We start from the raw sequence: 19,486 nt of genomic DNA on the forward strand, positions 1-19,486 counted from the left end.
TTAACTTTAACCTAATTGTAGCAATGGTCCATCCAACATAACTCGTTTTGACAAAATTATGACGAATTTGACGAAAAAGACCATAACTACACGTTTTGATAAGTTGAGGGACCCTAATTGTATTAATGGTCCTTCCAACATAACTTATTTTGACAAAATTTTGACGAAGTTGACGAAAATGACCATAGCTACACATTTTGATAAGTTGAGGGATCAATGGTAATGGATTTTTACTTTAGGGATCATTGCTCCAATTTGATTAAAGTTAAGGGATCATTGCTACAATTTACTCCGAAATTTAAATATTTTAAGATTAAAATGTTCATAAAAATAAATTAAAATTAATAACAGATATTTTATTTTAAAAAAAGTTACCAAAAAGAAAAAATTAAGCTAAAATCATTTTTTAATAATTTCAGACTAAAATTTTAAGATTTATCCCCAAGGATTAGGGATGGTCTATGGTGGAGAATTCGAAATTGAGAGTGTATTTGCTTGTTTCCGACTCTTGTATTTTTAGGTTTAGCTATTTTATTTGTTTTGACAAAACAATGTTTTAAATTATTCCAGTACATAATTAAGTGTATATAATAGAGTTAAAGAGCTACTAGACCCATCTCATTGTTCTATTTTTCCATCCAAATTATAATATTACCCACCATAAAAAGTTAAAAATTGAAATGTTATTTTCCACCCACTATTATCCAAAATAGCCTGTAACTATTATTCTTAAAAGTTGAAATGCTATTTCGCCAACAATGAAGTCTTCGATGACGATAATCTACCAACAAATGAATAACCCTCCAAATGCTCTACTATTGTGATTATGCACTTCAATAATTATCATCAATATTTAATCATCATCAGTTGATAATTGGAAAGAACATCCACACTTTTTTGTTCTAGAATTCCTTCTATCCTCATCATTTATGTCTAATATCTATTCATTTCACAACCCAATGTAAGTATAGGGCTCATGTCACTTTTTCGCATCCAACCTATTATTATTCTATATCTTTTAAGGTTCTTATCGGTTATTTTACAGATGGGCGAACTTGTAATTAAACATTTTATTTAAAGTGGATGGGGAGATAAGACACTAGGGTGAAAACAACATCACTATAGAGTTATGCAAGTTTCAAATTTCAAATCGGATTCAGAGTACTAAATACATTCCAATTCCTATCCAATTTTTTTTTCGGATTTCAAAATTTCAGTTTTGGAATTAAATCAGCCGAAATATTTTGAAATATTTAGGCTCAAAATCAACAGGAATCGAATATTCCTAGCTATCCGAGTTGCACCCCTAGGCGGGACTATCCAACAAACGTCTCACCAACTTCTTTGCCCTTTGAAAACATTGTCATTAGTCAATAAATAAATAAAAATCACACAGCCTATCATATATACCATGTAATACAAGAACAAAACCAATGAGGATCATCTTTCGTTAGCATTGATGATTTGGTACATCTTTCATTCCTTATCTCTTTAAGTTAAGGGATTAATGATAGCCACAAGTTTGCCAATATAAAAGCGATGCACTTTACATGAACAAATAAATATGATTATATATACATATGATATATATATATATATATATGTATGTATATACTGAGTACAGAAATCATTGATTCATTAGAACCTAGCTGAGAGGAACTGCATTTGCTTGAGAAGAGGAGTTAGGGTTTCCATGAGTTCTTCACATGGATGATTGTGAACTCCTTCATACGTTGTGACGACGATGCTTGTGTCGTTTGATAGCCTCTGGACCTGCTTCTTCACACTGCATGTGTTATGTGTGCATCGATAGTAACTCCTACACAAACACACACGCACGCATGAATATATACATGTTAAATGTTAATTAAATAATAAACTGACACAATAGAAAGAATTAAACTAACTGAACCAGAATAATTAAAGTAAACCTGGGACATAAGGTGTTCTTGACGGCTTTCTGTCCGTACTTTCTCCAGCGGAAGCCATCATCAAGAATATCATCCGTGCTTCGAGTATGGAATGCAACCCTAGGCCGGCTCGATCTTCTTGTATAATTCCTACTACTCCCACCGCCTTTCCTTCTATTCGAACCCCTTATTTCTTCCGCACGATCACCCGCTTGATCATGATTATTATGAGTAGTAAGTAGGTCACCTGCAGGTTGATCACCAGAGAGGAGGCTGATCCAATCAATGTCAGGTGGAATCTGGACTTGGTGATGATGAGGATCTGGAGGAGAATGAGGGTTGTCGAAAAGGTTGATGGAGAGAGATGATGATGAGGGTGTAAAGAGGTTATTTTGGGGTGGGAATTGATATGTTGGTGAGGATGATGATGTTGCTGCAGCAGGAGATGGATAATATTGGTTTTCCATACATGAGAGAGAGAGAGGGAGAGAACTGAGAATGTTTGGTGATGGAACTTGGATACTTACATATAAGCTTTCAACCAACGTTGAAAGGTGGGGGAGGTGAGAAGAGGTTGGCTGACCCACAGTACTACTCTGCGTATGAGAGAGAGAGAGAGAGAGAGAGAGAGAGAGAGAGAGAGCTGAAAGTTGGACAGAGGAGGCTTAATTAGCTAGCTAGCTTAATAAGGGTTTGATCAATCTCTAATTTTTCCCTGTGAGTGGGAGGGGTAATGTATGTGTAAAGCCAACTACATCTCAACTACTTCTGTTGAGCTGCCCTTAATTAATCTCATTCAAAGGAGAGAGAAGCTAGAGAGAGACGTGCCTTAATATACATATCGTTATCATCAATGCTTTTCATTGCATGCATATATTTGCACTTGCATGCTTCTCTCTCTCTCTCTCTCTCTCTCTCTCTCTCTCTCTCTCTCTCTGGATAGGCACATGCCCATGCATGTCATGAGTAATGCAGTGGTTGCGTTGTGGTTCTACCATAAAATTAAAGGAAAACTAACTAAAATTGTTTGAAAACTATGAGTTTTAACGATAAAGACAAAATAAAGGGTAAAGTGAATAATACTAGAATTGACTTTTTAGTGTAAAAATATGGTTTTTCGTTAAAGTGAACAATACCGAGAGCTTTTCGTTAAAATTTCCTAAAATTAATTGGGAGAGTAGCCCAACTTTATTTATAAGTTCATGCAAGGTCCTCCTCTCATTAACAAGAGATTCATTTTAAACATGTCTTCTCACGTGTGGGATTCATTCTCGTTTACCTATTTCCAATTTTTTTCTTTTTACCGTAGAAAATAGTAAAAACTGCTTGATGAACTTTTGCAATGCTCATAAATCTCCAGTCCTTAAATTTTTTTCGAGAGAATCCCCGTCTGGGTCCATTCAAGTGCATGCATCTCCTCAATTTCCTGCGCTTAAACCATTGAAATTTTCTCGGGAAACAATTAGGCTCACCAAATACATCTGACTTTGAACAGAATACCTAAAAGCTTGTCCACGATATAACTTAATTAAACTGGGTTTTGGATAACAGTGATGATTCAAGCTCGGCAATGCAGGTGCTCAAATGGGCTTCCCTGCAAAAACGGTTTAATCACATTGCTATACGTATTTTTTGATTGTTTTGCAACTGGGTTTGGCTGGAAATATGGAGGAGATGGAGGGGTTTTGTCAAAATATGCTGAAGGATAGGTACGCACCCGGTGTCGAAGAGGCACTTTTAGGCCTTGGCACTGATTGATGTGTTTATTAGATATTGCAGGCTAAGTAAGGCAGTAGGGTGCTTGTGAATTTGAAAGCACAATGCCCTTGTTCTGTCTGGAAAATGAACCGGAGGTGGGAATTAGATTGTTCGAAATGATGAGAGTTTCTTAATTTGCACCGGATTCATTGGTTTATGAGGTTCTGTTTAATAACCATGATTGCTTGATTCTTTGACACTTGTCAAAATCTGATGAGATGAGTTAGTTCTAGTTAGTTGCAAATAGGAGTGAGTTAGTTAAAGGGTAATTGAGTAATTGTGATGTATTAGACTACCATATAATACCTTGCAAGAGACTTTGAGATAATATATATATATATATATGGTAAATTACATAGTAACCCCTCAGATTTGAGGTCTATTGCAATCTTATACAACATCTTTAAAACATTTCACTTTCATACCTCACGTACTATTGTCTATTGCAATCTTATACAACATCTTTAAAACATTTCACTTTCATACCTCACGTACTATTTTATTTCAATTTCATACAACCGTTACATTTTCCATCCATGGATCTGTTAAATGCTGACGTGGCTGCCAAATGTCTGCCATGTGGCAAATAAAATAATTTTTTAATTTTTTGCCAAATGTCTGTCATGTGGCAAATAAAATAATTTTTTAATTTTTTTAAAAAAAACATGTCTGCCACTTTCTTCTTCTTCTTCTTCTTCCTCCTCCTCCTCCTCCTCCTCCTCCTCCTTCTCTTCTTCTTCCTCCTCTTCTTCTTCCTCCTTCTCTTCTTCTTCTTCCTCCTTCTTCTTCTGGGTTGCAGGGGGTTCGATATTTTTTTTTTTTCTTCTTCTTCTTCTTCTTCCTCCTCCTCCTCTTACTTCTTCTTTTCTTCTTCTTCTTCCTTCTGGTTCGGTCCCTTCCTTCTGGTTCGGTCCCTTCTTTTTTTTTTCTTTTTTTTTTCTTCTTCTTCTTCCTCCTCCTCCTCCTCTTTCTTCTTCTCTTCCTCCTCTTTCTTCTTCTCTTATGGGTTCGGTCCCTTTCTTCTTCTTTTTATTTTCTTCTTCTTCTTCTTCTTCCACCTCCTCCTCTTTCTTCTTCTCTTCCTCCTCTTTCTTCTTCTCTTCTGGGTTCGGTCCCTTTTTTTTTTTTCTTCTTCTTCTTCCTCCTCCTCCTCTTTCTTCTTCTCTTCCTCCTCTTTCTTCTTCTCTTCTGGGTTCGGTCCCTTTCTTTTCTTTTTTTTCTTCCTCCTCTTTCTTCTTCTCTTCTGGATTCGGTCCCTTTCTTTTTTCTTTTTTTTTCCTTCTTCTTCTTCTTCTTCTTCTTCCTCCTCCTCCTCTTTCTTCTTCTCTTCTGGGTTCAGTCCCTTTCTTCTTTTTCTTCTTCTTCTTCTTCCTCCTCCTCTTTCTTCTTCTCTTCTTCTTCTTCCTCCTTGTTCTGGGTTCGATCCCCTTCTTCTTCTTTTTTTTCTTTTTCTTCTTCTTCTTCTTCCTCCTCCTCCTCTTTCTTCTTCTTCTTCTTCTTCCTCCTTCTTCTTCTGGGTTGCAGGGGTTCGGTCCCTTTTTTTTTCTTCCAATTTCAGGTTTTTTTTAAAAAAATTAAAATTTTATTTTATTTGCCACGTGGCAAACATTTGGCAGCCACATGGCATATATGTGGCAGCCAAGTCAGCATTTAACAGATTCATGGATGGAAAATGTAACGGTTGTATGAAATTGAAATAAAATAGTACTTGAGGTATGAAAGTGAAATGTTTTAAAGATGTTGTATAAGATTGCAAATAGACCTCAAACCTGAGAGGCTACTATATAATTTACTCATATATATATATATATATATATATATATATATATTTTTTTTTTTTTTTTTTGCCTCAAAGTTCGTCTCACTCCAGCATTGCTACCATGGGAAGAGATTTTGAGGAGAATTTATTGATAAACAAGAAAAATACAATATGTCAGGGGGGACATGATGCCAAACCCAGACCATTAAAGAATTCATAACAACAATTCAAAACCTCTTTCAGCAAAACCTATAACAAGGAAGCTTATAAAGGTTGTGAGAATAAGCAGCTGCAGCATAAGGAGGGCATGAATCCCACCAATGGACACCGGGGTGATCAACACCATAATTGGCCATACAATCAGCAACTTGATTACCCTCTCTAACAATATGAGAAATCTGAACCTGCATGGAGGATAGTAAAACTCGACAGTTATGCCAACTGACCAAAAGCCTCCAAGGGATAGATGTCAAGGAAGATGAGGACGAAGAAAGAAGAGACTTTGAGATATATCATTGTGTAATAATGGCTTTACATCTCTCTCTCTCTAAAACCCTCTCCTGTTACTCAAGTGTTCTTTGATTTCTGTTGTTCTTCATATTTTCCGTAGTGTCATCACTGTTACAGTGTTTATGCAAGAACCTTAGATTAGATGATGTGCTAAATGTTTTGGGTATGGTGGAAACTGGATTGGTAGTCTGTTTCTTCACAAATTATAAGATGTAGTTCATGGGGTTTTCACATACTTTAAATTGTTCCCTTTTTTAATTTTTCGGGTTGCTACACTTATATTTCACTCATAATTTTTTTTTCAAATTTTCAATTACTTGAAGATATCTTTGAATGTATTTAACTGGGATGGTTCGTTAATCGTCACTGCATGTTCAATTTAGACAACGCTCCTCAACATCACCAAAGCAAAGATTTTTAATTATTTGGCGGTCATCTGCTTTCTTCTCAAAGAGGCCCCTTCAAGGTTCTAGATTTCTCTCAAATACGAAAGAATTTCATCAAATTATGCACTTTGCTAATGAGCAATGAAGTTATGAATGAAGAATGAGCAATGCATACATAAGTGATGAAATTAGGGTTCCATCATAAAACCAATTGGCAATATAGGAAGTAGCCTAAGATCATATACGCACATAGCAAACCTTGTCCCTCACCGATGTGAGACAACTCTCAACACGTCACCGCACATGTGGCGGATTTTCAAGCCTACACGTGGACAACAACTGGATGACATGGAGCGCGTGTGGCCGTTTGGCTTCACACGAGGACAACTCACTTTGATACCATGATGAAATTAGGGTTCCACCATAAAACCAATTGGCAATATAGGAAGTAGCCCAAGATCATATAAGCACATAGCAAACATTGTCCCTCACCGATATGGTTGCATTCCGACAAACATGTAGGAGATTAAAAGCCATGTTTTTTTTTTTTAATTACGAACAAGAATTATCTACACTAAAAGGGAGGGGGGCAGGCTTAGCCTCACAAATGGCTAACGATAATGTAGTTCAAATTCGCGTTTGACAAGAATCGAACTTAAAAACTCACTTACAAATAGAGAAGAACGCCATCAAAACGTAGTACTAAGTAGCTTGGGCAGTACCCCATTACTTGAAAAGCCCTTATATGAGAGCACTGGATGAATACCAATCGAAAGGCGCACAGCACTCGGCCAACCACGTTACTTCCTCTCAAAAATCGATCAATCGAATCGTCATACACGAAAAACAAAATTTCTTCTCAAAATCCAAGCAAAAAAAAAAGGACTCAATTTCTCTACAGCCATTTTACAACAACCAACAATTAGTTGAAGGAAACGGGGAAAAAGCAGGAATAAAAACAGAGAAAAATCAAAATTAAAAACAATTCACATATTTACAAAGTCAAAAATAAACCCTGAAGACTCAAAAATCGTACCAGACACACTTCGGGATGCCCTGAAAAAAAAGAGACACCCCTGTGATCTTACCCTCTAGTACCTCGGTTACTCGGTCCACCAAACATACAAAGATCAATTCTCTTCGCGTTGCTGTCAGGAAGACGAAGCTCTATGAGTTAACAAATGTTGAAAACTTACACTGCCCATGTATGCCTTTCATAAAAAGCCAGCATCAAGATCGCCTTCAGGAATTACCAAAATATAACGAAGGCTTGGACGAAAATGGAAATCCCGATTCTGTACAGAGTATATTTCTCCGAAAGTTTCCCACGAGGTCTCTTGGCATTATAATGCTCACTAACTGCATGCACACAGCATAAAATGTATTATACAAACAAATCTCAGCATAAAGTGTCGTGATCATGCCACAATAACGCACAAAATTCATTGAGGATAGGTGGCAGTACCTGGAGATATGGCTACAAACTTTTCCAGAGCTACTTGTGCTCTAAGTACCCTTTTCTGACGAGCCCCCGCCATAATCCTTCAGCTGAACGTCAACTCCATGTATTTTACACAACAAAGGCGTCCCCCAACAATTCATTACATAATTGTACAGTATGGAGAGGAAGATATGGGAAGTAGATATCGATCTGGCTCACCATTTTCTAATAATCTGAGAAAGACAACCACAAGGCACTGATTGCTGATATTGGGGCACTGTGTTCTGTAGGAAAGACTTTTCAGCATTATCCAACATTTGAATGCATCTCCTGCCCACTGTTTACTATTTTCCAATCAGAACCGCATAAATTTGTCTTCAACTCCATATCTTAGCCACTTTTTAGTACTTTCAGAAATCAGACTCCAAAGATATAGGTTTTTAAAACATGCCAAATAGTGGTGTTCGAGGATTAGCATAAGCGTCATAGTGATGGCATGAAGTTGAGCTTCGAAGCATTGTTCTACAAGTCAAGGGCAACATCTACAGATCTGCATCACCGGATTACAACCCAGTTCCAAGATCGTTAGCCAGCTGAAGTATGCCACGCATCTGAAGATAGGGATTTTCCAAGAGCTTTTCATTGTTGCTCTGCACAGAGTAAACATGGTAGTGAGTCACCATCCTTCCCAAAGCTGGCTGCTATATTATGATAGTAACTGAGATGACGCAAGACTTAAAAGCAAAGACAAGAATAATACTAGAAAGAAGGGCAACAAAGAAAACAATAAGTTCCAAAGGATTTGGAATGCAGCTCTTCCAACAGGGGATTGTACACAAATTTACATCCTCAAAATCTTAGCAGTTAAAAACTAGCCAACAATAAATCGTGACCCTTATGAAGAGAACTAAATGAGGTTATTGGAAATTTTGGAATGTAGCTCCCAAGCATGTTAATCAGCAATACAGACATAAATACAAGGATGAGTAGTTCGCTACAGATAATTCGATATACTTAGGATACGGCAAGGTTGGTTTCAGAATAAGGCTCAGTCCCTACAAAATAATATTTCATGTCTGTGGCTCTTCTGACAAGGAATAAATATCCAGTAGTTGAATGCTATATTAGTTCCTTATCAGGCTGCTGCCTAAAACTATCATATTTCCCACCAATGTTATCTAAAACACAAATTTACAATGATATATTGCTCCTACAAAGAAAGCAATCCTCAATAACCTATACTCTAATGTTTCTTCCTAAAAATTTCTATATTTCAAGTACCTTATCAAAGTTGAGAAAATATGATAATATAAATGCAAAATATGACACATTATCTTTTTCAGGAATCATATGTGAGAATGTGCAACGGCATGCAAAAAAATAAAACAAGGCCCACCTGCTGAGCTCTAACAACAAGATTCTGAAGCATGTGCTGGTACTTTTCGGGTTTTTCTGTCATCATTCGCTGTAAAGCACAAATTAAAATTGTTAGTAGGACAAACTTCACCACATACTCAGCACACTGTAATTTGTTTGTGGGAAGAGGAGAAAAAGCGTTCTTGCCTTCAGAAGAAAAGCTGATGAGTAATATGCCACCCTCGAGTCTGTGTCATCCAAGAGTTCCCTGAATTTAATACAAAGTAATCATATATCATATATATGCACACATAAAAAAGGTCGTACCCAGTGCACAAGGCTCCCGCTTTACGCAGGGTCTGGGAGAGGTGAATGTCGGCTAGCCTTACCCCCATTTTATGGAGAGGCTGCTCCCAAGTCTCGAACCCGAGACCTACCGTTCATGAGCGAAGGCACTTGCCATCGCACCAAGTGCGACCTCTATATATATGCACACATAACAAAACAAAAAACAGTAAGCTAATTAAGCTAATCCAGTAGTAGCATGGAATTGAAGAATCACCTAAAAAATTCTTCCCCGTCAACGTCCTGGAAAGTAGCAGAATCTGCAGTACATTTACCAATTAGAAGTAACAAAAGGGTAGCCCGTATATCAGATATAGCACCAGGAAGGTTCCCTCTTCCTTTGCTTCCAACAGCTATACCCAACGCAATGTTGTCTGTTGCTGCACCAGCAAGTTGAATCAATGGCCAATAAAACAAAGCAGCTGGAACTCGTGTAACCAACTGCATGGGAACTATGGCCTGTCCTCGGAGAAGCAGTGCTGCCATTGATTCTGTCTCATGATCTAGTGGATTGTTATTACTGAGGCCAGATCTGGCACTGGATTCTTCCATACAAACATCTTGGCGAGAACTCTCTTTCTCGTCAACTATTTTACCTCCATCCATCCGACTAAGAACCCTACCAAGCTGTGCATCATCTCCAAAGTCTATTGTATTTGCAGATGGAGCTCTCAAGCATAATTGAGAGAATAGAATGTCACACATCTGTTGACAGAAAACCAAGGAAAATAGAGATACTCTGTACAAATCAAAAGTCACACAAGAAAATTCCATAGAAACATGAAACATAAATGAACCTTGGAGGAAAATGAGAATGCACTTTGCAGCAACCCAAAGCAAATTCTCCAGTACCATTTGAAAACATAGATTTGCACTGGATGTACTCAGTTTGATTTTTCATTTATTTTTTCTTACATATAATCTATCGATTAAAACTTCCAGCCAGTAAATCATTTAAATAAGAATGTATTATGTCATGACATCCAGCATTATCAATATTACACCAATAATCTGAATAGATAAGGTCAAGAAACATTCCACAATACTGAATATTATTATGTGCAAACAAAACATTTTATACTCTCCCAGACCCTGCGTAAAGCGGGAGCCTTGTGCACTGGGTACGACCTTTTTTTTTTTTTATTTGACCCTACAGCAAGACTAAGTTGAGAAAACTTCACAGTCCCTATACCATTCAGAAGTGGTACACCTTATGCTTTTTCAAACAATCTCAAAGGTAACACTCACAGTCCATAGATCAAAACTTAAAAGTCGTATAATTAAAGCTTATGCATTTCGGTGCGTCATATTTTCCTGCATTTAGTAAAAGAGATTTACCAGTTCTAAGCAAATTACCTTCAAAATATTAATGCGATCTGTTTCATTAATCTGAAAAACCAAGGACAAGGCACTACTCATGATGTCTATCACTGCATTAGCTTTTTCAAGGCGGCTATCTTTCCGTACATTGCCAATATCACTGCCATGTGATTGCTGGACTTTATTTTCATTTAACAAAATCTTACACCTCATGAGAAGCCTTTCAAGAACATTCAAAAATCCCCATCTGATTGAGTTGTGCTTTGATTTCAAAAGTCCACACATAAGCCAAATGGGCAAAGGAACATCTGAAGCAACTGAAGAATCATAAACACCTGCTTGGGCAATTTTTTGCTGCATGGTTTTTATATTTGACCATATACTTGAATTCCTTTCTTCACTAATTTCTGCAATAAGCAGGTCACTTAACCAGATATACGCATTCCGACGGTATGCAATTCTTTCTGAATGAAGAAGGGAATGTAAAAGAGCCCATGAGAGTTTCGCTTTTTCGCCAACACCATTTCTCAGAACTGCACCTTCAATGCTATCCAGAGACTTGTAAGATTTGGTTATCTGCATCATGTGTGAGAACTCCGTGTCCAAATGAGTAAATGAGCTTGTTGTCGCACCAAGTTTCTCCATTACACTGTCCAATAGCTGTAAAGTTAAAACAAAATTCAGATAGCAGCAACTTTGATAAAATGTTGCAATTAATTGACTTATCCAATATCAAAGAAAATATGGAACCACAGAAAACTCCCTAAATTCTGAAACTGGCAAAAATTCCACTAAACAAAAATGTGCAAAAATAGAATAACAAAATGTTCACTGAATTTGCATACAATATAGTCTGGACTCTTGAAAATTTGAAAAGCATGGGCTACCCACACCGCATGCACAAATACAATTGTTTAGAACGAATGAACAAAACATGCACACTGACTCACACATTACCATATTGAGCCGTTCACTGTTTGGATATCTAGACAATGCATCTGAAATAGAACTCCTCAAGATTTCCCCAATGCCTACCAACCCAAGCTTAACAGATATATAAAAAGCTTCGGGCGCATCAGCCAGATTGAGCAGGGCAACAAGAGGCTGAATCTCATCATCGCTATACTCAGTGACTCCAGTAGCTATGCATATTTCATTTATTTGATGCAAAGCATAGTCCAAAAGAACCAAAAACAGATTTCTCCTTTCCTCCCTTGATTTTGCAAGTGAATACTGTATTGCAAAAAAGTTATACTTTCGAATCAGGAAACTTTTTCGTAAAAAGAAACCTTCAATGCAAAAGCACTTGTATATTAGTTCCAATAATAACAAATAAACATTTAGGTAAAGCTTATCTCAAATAACAGGCCTGTCTCCATCTTCTACTAAGGTGATTTTTACAATATCTAGATCACCAAACTTGCTTTCCCGTCCACAAAGATTAGGATAAGCACATACCAAATGTTATATCAGACAAACGCTTTACAAGACAAAGACTATAACAGGATTGTGATTACCAGGGTTCTTAGCTAAATGCTAGGAATCAACTAACTACCCAAATTTCTAAAAAAGCTAATCTTCAGAGTTCAGCCAAAAAAGGAACGGAAAAAAAATCAACAAACCTTACTATTTTATTCCAGTTTCATGGTAAATTACTAGCATACCTCAACAAAAATAAACTCTATTCCACCAATCAGATCAACTTGCTCCACCAGAAATAATTGGGTACTTGAAACAGCCTTGTTGATTCCTTCAGGTACTTGATAAAACATGTTTGCTAACATGCTAATAAGCTTGCAATGAACTACTTCTGCCCAAGAATTCTTCCTACTAATTTCTAGTAGTGCCTTTAAAACCTGACAGTAGGAAGTGAATTAAAACCAACATTAAACTCGCTGATATGATAGAAAAGGAATATCAAGTGATTTCTTAGATTATGGAATTATTTGGTACAAACTGGATATATAAGATCATAAGCTGCTTTATTCACACATTAGCCTTATATCTTATAAAATAGATGGTATTATAAAAAATAAAAAAAATACATTAAAAATATAGGAAAAGTTGCTAAGAAAAACTTGTCAAATATTTTCAATGCTTACAGCATTGATATACAAAACTGCATAAATATCTCACCCTTATGTCAAGTCCATTTATCCGGTTTCTCAAGATTTTGCCTCTATCACAGACAAAATATAGCAAACAACTAAGAGCAGAAGCCCAGACAGATTCCTCCTCCTCTTCTATCTGTATGAAAGATAAGAGACTGGTTGGTTAAGAATGATGTCAATAATTTCCACGCTATATGGAGCTAAAACATTTAAAAGAAAAATAGTATAGTTATGTGTCCTAACATGCTTGTTTGGGTGGAAAGAAACCACAGATTTTTTAAAATAAGAAGGTGGTGGATTTTCAATGGAAGAGGAGTAGAAGTTTGCTCTCTTTGTCTAAACATTATACGGAACATTCATTTTACATTCATTTTAGACTGATAACTTTTTAGTTGAACACTGATCTTAATGGACCCACACTAGTTTGTAGCTTGTTTGATGTATCCTTTTTTTTTTTTTGGTTGGAGAAGGGGCAGGGGTCAATTATTTTGCGTAACCTAAAAACTAAAACAGAAAAATAACATGCATCCAAGATGAAAGTTCTATATCGAAAATGACAGAGAAAATATACCTGGACAAGAAACAGCAATATCTCATACAAAATATTCAAAATCCAAGTTTCAAAATTATCAATAGCTGAGGAAGTGCCCATGATAAGAGAATCTGATCTTCCCACTCCTTGTGTTGCAAGCTTAGATTCACTGTCAAAATATGATTCTTGAGAATACTCTTCTTCAATCGTGGAATCGTTATCGGCTACCATTGGCTCTAATAAATGAGCATGAACTCCAAGGTTCAAAATCAAATCAAAAGCACGATTCCTACATGCTGCTCTTGGAGAATTAAGCATTTCCTGAAAGGTAATATCAAAAAAATTTGTAACCTAATGAAAGAAATAAAAAGGGAGGGGGGTGGGGAAATGGATAAGAATCATGAAAAATTAGCATGTAGTTGACCATCACCTCAAGCATAGACAGAGTGAGAGGGGCAGCAGTCCCTGAATCCAAAACATACCTACAAAATAGGGTTTCAACATACAATGAGGCAGCAAAAGACAGGGAATGTGAACTGTAATGAATACTGGCCAAATGCATAACTACATACATGTCAATAACAAGTTTGATAAGGACGCTCACTGCCGCATCCATTGATGGTTTTCCATAGTTATTAGTTAATCTAGATGATACAGTCTTCACATTAGCATTCTGTGAAGATGCCTCAGAGCAAACTGCAGCAATAACCTCACAAACCTCAGCAGGATTCAATCGCAAGGGTTGTTGTTCACTGATACACAACCAAAATATGGTGAGAGACAGAGAGAGAGAGAGAGTAATTGATAATAAACAACATAATTGATTATTTGTTACCTGTAGTGACGATACTGGAATAGTGGCTTCGCCCGAGGACGAAATGTGCTCACCGGAGAATCATCCCTGAAATTTGGATGTACAATGTCAAAATAGCACTTGGTTGTTCAATATTGTATCAAAGTTTTAGAATCAGATCAGATAACGTATGACTAATGAGTACAGGTTTAACAAATATGCATCAGAAAACTGGGATTAAGAAGAGATTAGCTTAAATGTAAATCCCTGGTGGTAAAAGAAATATCTGCAAAAGGCAGTGAATTTAAAAGAAATATCTTCAAGTTTTTTTTTTGCCAGTCATAGAAACATCTTCAAATTACATGATTCTATTCTGTTGTAATATTCAGAGATATGTGCCACAAATTTGAAGAACCAAATTTCAACACAACATTTTTTAAAATGCTGTAACACAGTTGACCGAGATGTAACAATAGTTGAATAAGAGGTAAGAGCATACCATATTTGATGAGGGCCAGATTTAGTACGTTTAGATGCTGTGATTGCTCTCAAATGGGAACGTGCAGTGGCAGAATCAGTTATCGCTGTTACCGGTGAAGGTTGCAGCAGTTGGTCAAGATAAGGCATATCAGCAGTTCCAAAATACTTCCACGGTTGACCTCTCATTTTAGCTTCCATATCTCCTACAAGTAGAGCTGCTGCACCTACTTCTAGAAGACTATGTGTTCTCATATCTTGGGGATTTACAACACGATCACTTGATAGGGTTAAGCAGTCAAGTTAGTTTATTAAGCAACAGGAAAAATATGAGATATTGACCAAAAAAATTGTGAACTACAAAGAAATAGACCACAAGAGATTAGAAGCTAAACACAAGTATATGTGATTACCTTTCAGTCCCCAAGGATGATGACTGCTGTTCCCCAAGCCAGCGCCACTTGAAAACGTCCAGTGCAAAGTATTCAAGATCTCCCATTCCATCAATCTTTCCAATGTTTGATAAGTTCAAAATGGACATAGTTGTAGCATCTTTATTCTCCAAAGGTTCTCCACTATGTGCAGGGCTTAGTTGTGAATTAAAGGACCTGCTCAACAAAGAAGACAGACTCGGAAGAGACTGTCTAGTTGCAGAAGGGGCTCCAGAGAAAGCAGCCGGATGGAATGACCGCTTTGGAAGATGTTGAGACACAAGAGACCGCACATAGTTCAATGACTTCACAAGTGCCTCGGACGCAAAACTAGGTACAGATAAAGGAACAACATTTGTAGATGCCGTTGATATTGTTGATGTTATTGATCCAAACGATTGAGACCGTGGAGACAATCTCCGGTTTGGACCAATGTCACATTCAACAATGGTGTTTACACAAAAGCGATCTATCTGCAGTAATGTCTCTTCACTAGGTTTGTACCTACAGAGAGAAAAAAAGAATGTATAGCCATATTAATCAAAATTGCCAGAAACTATACTTGTAGGAAAGATGTTTCTCCCTCCTTTCAGACCATAGAATGGGCATCAGTGTAAGGGCCTACTAGGTAACTTTAACGACAACATAAAAGATATTCAAATCAGTGTCAGTATGGCAGGTCTCAAGCCCCTGTTAAAATTAACTGCAATGCAGTAAATGGAAGATGAGAAATTAAATATACAAATGAGGATAACTTGTGCACTGAGAGTGAGATAAATCACTTCTCTAAAATGCCTTATTTATTTTAATTTCAATGAAACCAGTACAGGTTTCTCCTTATAAATTAGTATCCTGCATTATCTTCTTTCCCAGCTTAGGCTTTGAGAGGAGATTAAAGAAAATAACCACAGAAGAAAATCAGGCATATCAGTCCCTACACTACACGTGTAGTCCCTACACTACACGTGTAGTCACCACCGACAGCTTCTAGACAAAGGAAATTACAATAATGACCACTGGACGGATTATGAACAAATAGAAAACAGTGAAGCCCATTTCAAGCAAAAATATAATAATTAAATGACAAAATGCAACTAGAAGAAATGAGTACAAGACTGTACAGCCATTACATAAACAACTCATACATCAAGTTATTAGAATCATTAAAGATCTCATGATATGTAGAACATACCTTAGAAGGTAGCGTTTCAAAAGTGCCACACACCTTGCAACAACTGCTGGGCTGGCATAAATAAAAGTAACATCAGGTAAAGGATCAACACATATATCTATTAATCTCTATGAATTAATGAAACCCTCTTTGTCAACCAAAAGAGGGTGAATAGACTACTTAGTCTTCTATCACACAAAAAAAATTATGGACAATAATGTAATTTCACAAGTCCAAATTTTACTGTTTTTTTATTGAAGCCTCACCTACAGGTGATGTTAAAATACCTCCAATATTAAAAATTAAAAAAAAAACCCCGAAAACAAAAACCTCCCACTCCCCCCACTTTCTCTCTCTCTCCCTCTCTCCTTCTCATTTTCTAAAAAAATGTGTTCATGCACACAAAATGTGTAGGCAAATGCTAGTTGTCCTATAAATCATGATACAGCAAAATAACCCTCTTTGTCAACCAAAAGAGGGTGAAAAGAATACTTAGTCTTCTATCACACCAAAAAAAAAAATGATGGGCAATAATGTAATTTCACAGGTTCAAATTTTACTGTTTTTTATTGAAGCCCCACATACAGGTGATGTTGAAATACCTTCAATATTTAAAAAATAAAATAAAAAAAAATTACCAAAAACAAATACCTCCCACTCCCCCCACATTCTCTCTCTCTCCCGCTCTCCTTCTCATTTTCTAAAAAAATTTGTTCATACATACAAAGTGTGTAGGCAAGTGCTAGTTGTCCTATAAATCATGATAGAGCAAAATCCATATTAAATAAAAATGATAATGATTTGCAAGTAGGTGCAAATGGAGATAATTTACATGCACTTCTAAAAACACTAAATGTACATACACATACATGCAGAGACGCATATTTGTGAATATATGTCTACAAGGTCCAGTACTCCAGTGTACCACTATGCTTCTAATCTAAAAAATATTCCTTGTGTATGTTAGTCAAATAGTTATTATAATTCTATCCTATACATATCTGCTATCACCTTTTTTGATTCGTTTGATTGAAAATGCTCCTTTCTTTATTGAATTCCATATGCATACTTATTTACCATCAACTAGAAGTCATAAATGTTTACTCCTCGCCTTCTATTTTAGGGTTTCTAGTATCAATACCTATTTGATAAAACAATCACCTATATTTACCACAAAGCTCTTATGAGTATTAAATATTATTTCTATACGCAACTTACTTGCAGTTATAATGGTTTGCTGTTACAGGTATTCCCAAATTTACCCTTCCTGACTTTTGATTAATAGGTTACTTGAACTATATTTTACAGCCCATTCAATCTTGTGATGCAGGTCTGGAAAGCACACAGCGAAAACTAGTTTTTATCTAAACAATTGCCAAAGCTGGGCTCTTTTTTTCAAATGAATCGCCAGAGCTGGTTTTGACACCAACTCACACTTGTTATCATTCCTGAAATGTGTGAAGCATAAGTTTCTTCTTTTGTATTGATTACATAGAGACTTGAACCTAGGATCTCTACCCTCTTCCCAGCCATCCCATGTCACTTGAGCTAAGGCTCATGAGCAAGTATTTAAGTCAAATTAAGGAATGTAAAACCTACAAGAGTATATATAAGATTTACCTTCGCTCCCTCTCAGCAATGGTATGTTCTAAAATCACATTGTAAGACAAGTCCATCGTCGAAGGGGCTGCCAGATAGTCCTGCCAGTCATAATAAGTTTAACTTGCGAAATATGAACTGAATCTCATTCAAGTCAATCAAATAAGAGGATACAGAGCACCGTTAATCATAGGTCAGATACACTGATGTGTGGATAACTGAATAATCGCCACTAACCAGCAGCAATAAAGTCTCGACATGTTATTCTACTTCAAGCCAAGACCGCCAGTGAAATATAGATATGCTCCATAAGCAGTAAATTCGAAAATCAGCAATAAAATTCCATTTCAACTTGCCCCATTATGTATAGTTAAATAGAGAACCACTCAGAAAAGAATACTCTTTTGAGTGCCAACCGAGCAACAAATTTGTTATAAACGCCAGATTAATTCAAACACTTGTAACTATGTATAAAGAGCTTATAGCCCAAGGACGACTATAATTAAAGAAGCGTTTTCTTTCAAATTTAAATATTTAGTGATCCAAGCAAGGACTTTTTTTATTTAAGACCAATCACAGAGCAGGGAAAACACATTAAATACTCCCTCCAATGCAAACTCAAAACGTAAACACACACACACACTACGAATAACCATTTTCAGCACTCATGCTCTGTTCGTTGCTAATTGCTAAGAGAATGTAGCAAGCTAAAAACACTCTATAAAACTCACTGATAACTTGCTTTGTACTATAAAGAAGATTTTCTCAGCAACCAAACAGAGTTAAAATCTCGAATTCATTCAAAATCCACCAATTAAAACACAACGCACAACCAAGAAGACCTAGATTCCAGAGCATAAACCGGCATTTCAAAGATCCAAAAATCCCGGAGCTAAATCACAAACCAAACAGCCATAAGCAAGACAATTTTCACTCACCCGAAGAATTCGAGAAGCTTCGGAGAGGAGCACGGTGGAGGAAGTGGTCACATGGTGGGAGGTAGCCGCGGCGGAGGAGGACAGGCAATCGGCCACAGCTCGGCGCAGCGGCTCAGGCGGCTTCTTGAGCAACGAAGATCTCAACCTGGAGACTCCTCCTCCTCCTCCTCCTCCTCCGCCTCCGCCCAACTGAAGCCTCGAACTCCCGGGGCTCCGAGCCGGACTGTTGTAGCCCGAAGACATCGGGTGCTGGGGTCGGGTCGCCACCCGAATCTCTCAGACTTTCACCTCGCACGGCGGAAGAAAAACTTCGTTTTTTTTTTTTTTTTTTGCTCTGTGGAGAGCTCGACTCTTACATTTGAGCAAAATCTGAAAAAAAAAAATAATGTTGTGCTCGAAATGCAAACCAAGTCTGCGAGAGCGAGAGAGAGATTGCGAAAATGGTTTTTATTTATTTGAATTTTGAATTTTATGGATTTAATTACTAAAATAATTAAGTAATATTTTTGGGAGATTCTTAAACATCGGTGTAATGCTGTGATTAGCTGGAGGGATAGGCGTAGTTTTATGAGGGGTGATTAGCTGGCATGCGCTAGAATTTGTCCCTTTTTTCTTCCAAAAACGACATTTGGGAATATAAGAGAGAGAG

General features: G+C 36.9%; 2 protein-coding genes across 2 annotated transcripts; both read right to left on the reverse strand.

The window, feature by feature from the left end:
- Positions 1-1,434: 1,434 nt before the first annotated feature.
- On the reverse strand, positions 1,435-2,502 carry LOC126595389 (probable WRKY transcription factor 24). The gene is made up of 2 exons (XM_050261715.1): positions 1,932-2,502; positions 1,435-1,819 (listed from the first exon to the last, which is right to left on the reverse strand). The coding sequence occupies exons 1-2, from the start codon at positions 2,375-2,377 to the stop codon at positions 1,639-1,641; spliced, it is 627 nt and encodes a 208-aa protein (XP_050117672.1). The 5' UTR covers positions 2,378-2,502; the 3' UTR covers positions 1,435-1,638.
- A 4,584-nt stretch (positions 2,503-7,086) lies between these two features.
- On the reverse strand, positions 7,087-19,305 carry LOC126621360 (uncharacterized). Its single transcript, XM_050289801.1, has 18 exons — positions 18,838-19,305; positions 17,921-18,000; positions 16,322-16,372; positions 15,112-15,633; positions 14,721-14,978; positions 14,264-14,329; positions 14,001-14,180; positions 13,859-13,910; positions 13,468-13,749; positions 12,922-13,032; positions 12,450-12,641; positions 11,743-12,018; positions 10,822-11,445; positions 9,683-10,170; positions 9,328-9,388; positions 9,161-9,229; positions 7,789-8,414; positions 7,087-7,682 (listed from the first exon to the last, which is right to left on the reverse strand). The coding sequence occupies exons 1-17, from the start codon at positions 19,078-19,080 to the stop codon at positions 8,328-8,330; spliced, it is 3,642 nt and encodes a 1,213-aa protein (XP_050145758.1). The 5' UTR covers positions 19,081-19,305; the 3' UTR covers positions 7,087-7,682; positions 7,789-8,327.
- Between the last annotated feature and the right edge of the window lie 181 nt (positions 19,306-19,486).

The sequence above is a fragment of the Malus sylvestris genome, chromosome 1 (assembly GCF_916048215.2).
Source record: "Malus sylvestris chromosome 1, drMalSylv7.2, whole genome shotgun sequence".
Taxonomy (NCBI): Eukaryota; Viridiplantae; Streptophyta; class Magnoliopsida; order Rosales; family Rosaceae; genus Malus; species Malus sylvestris.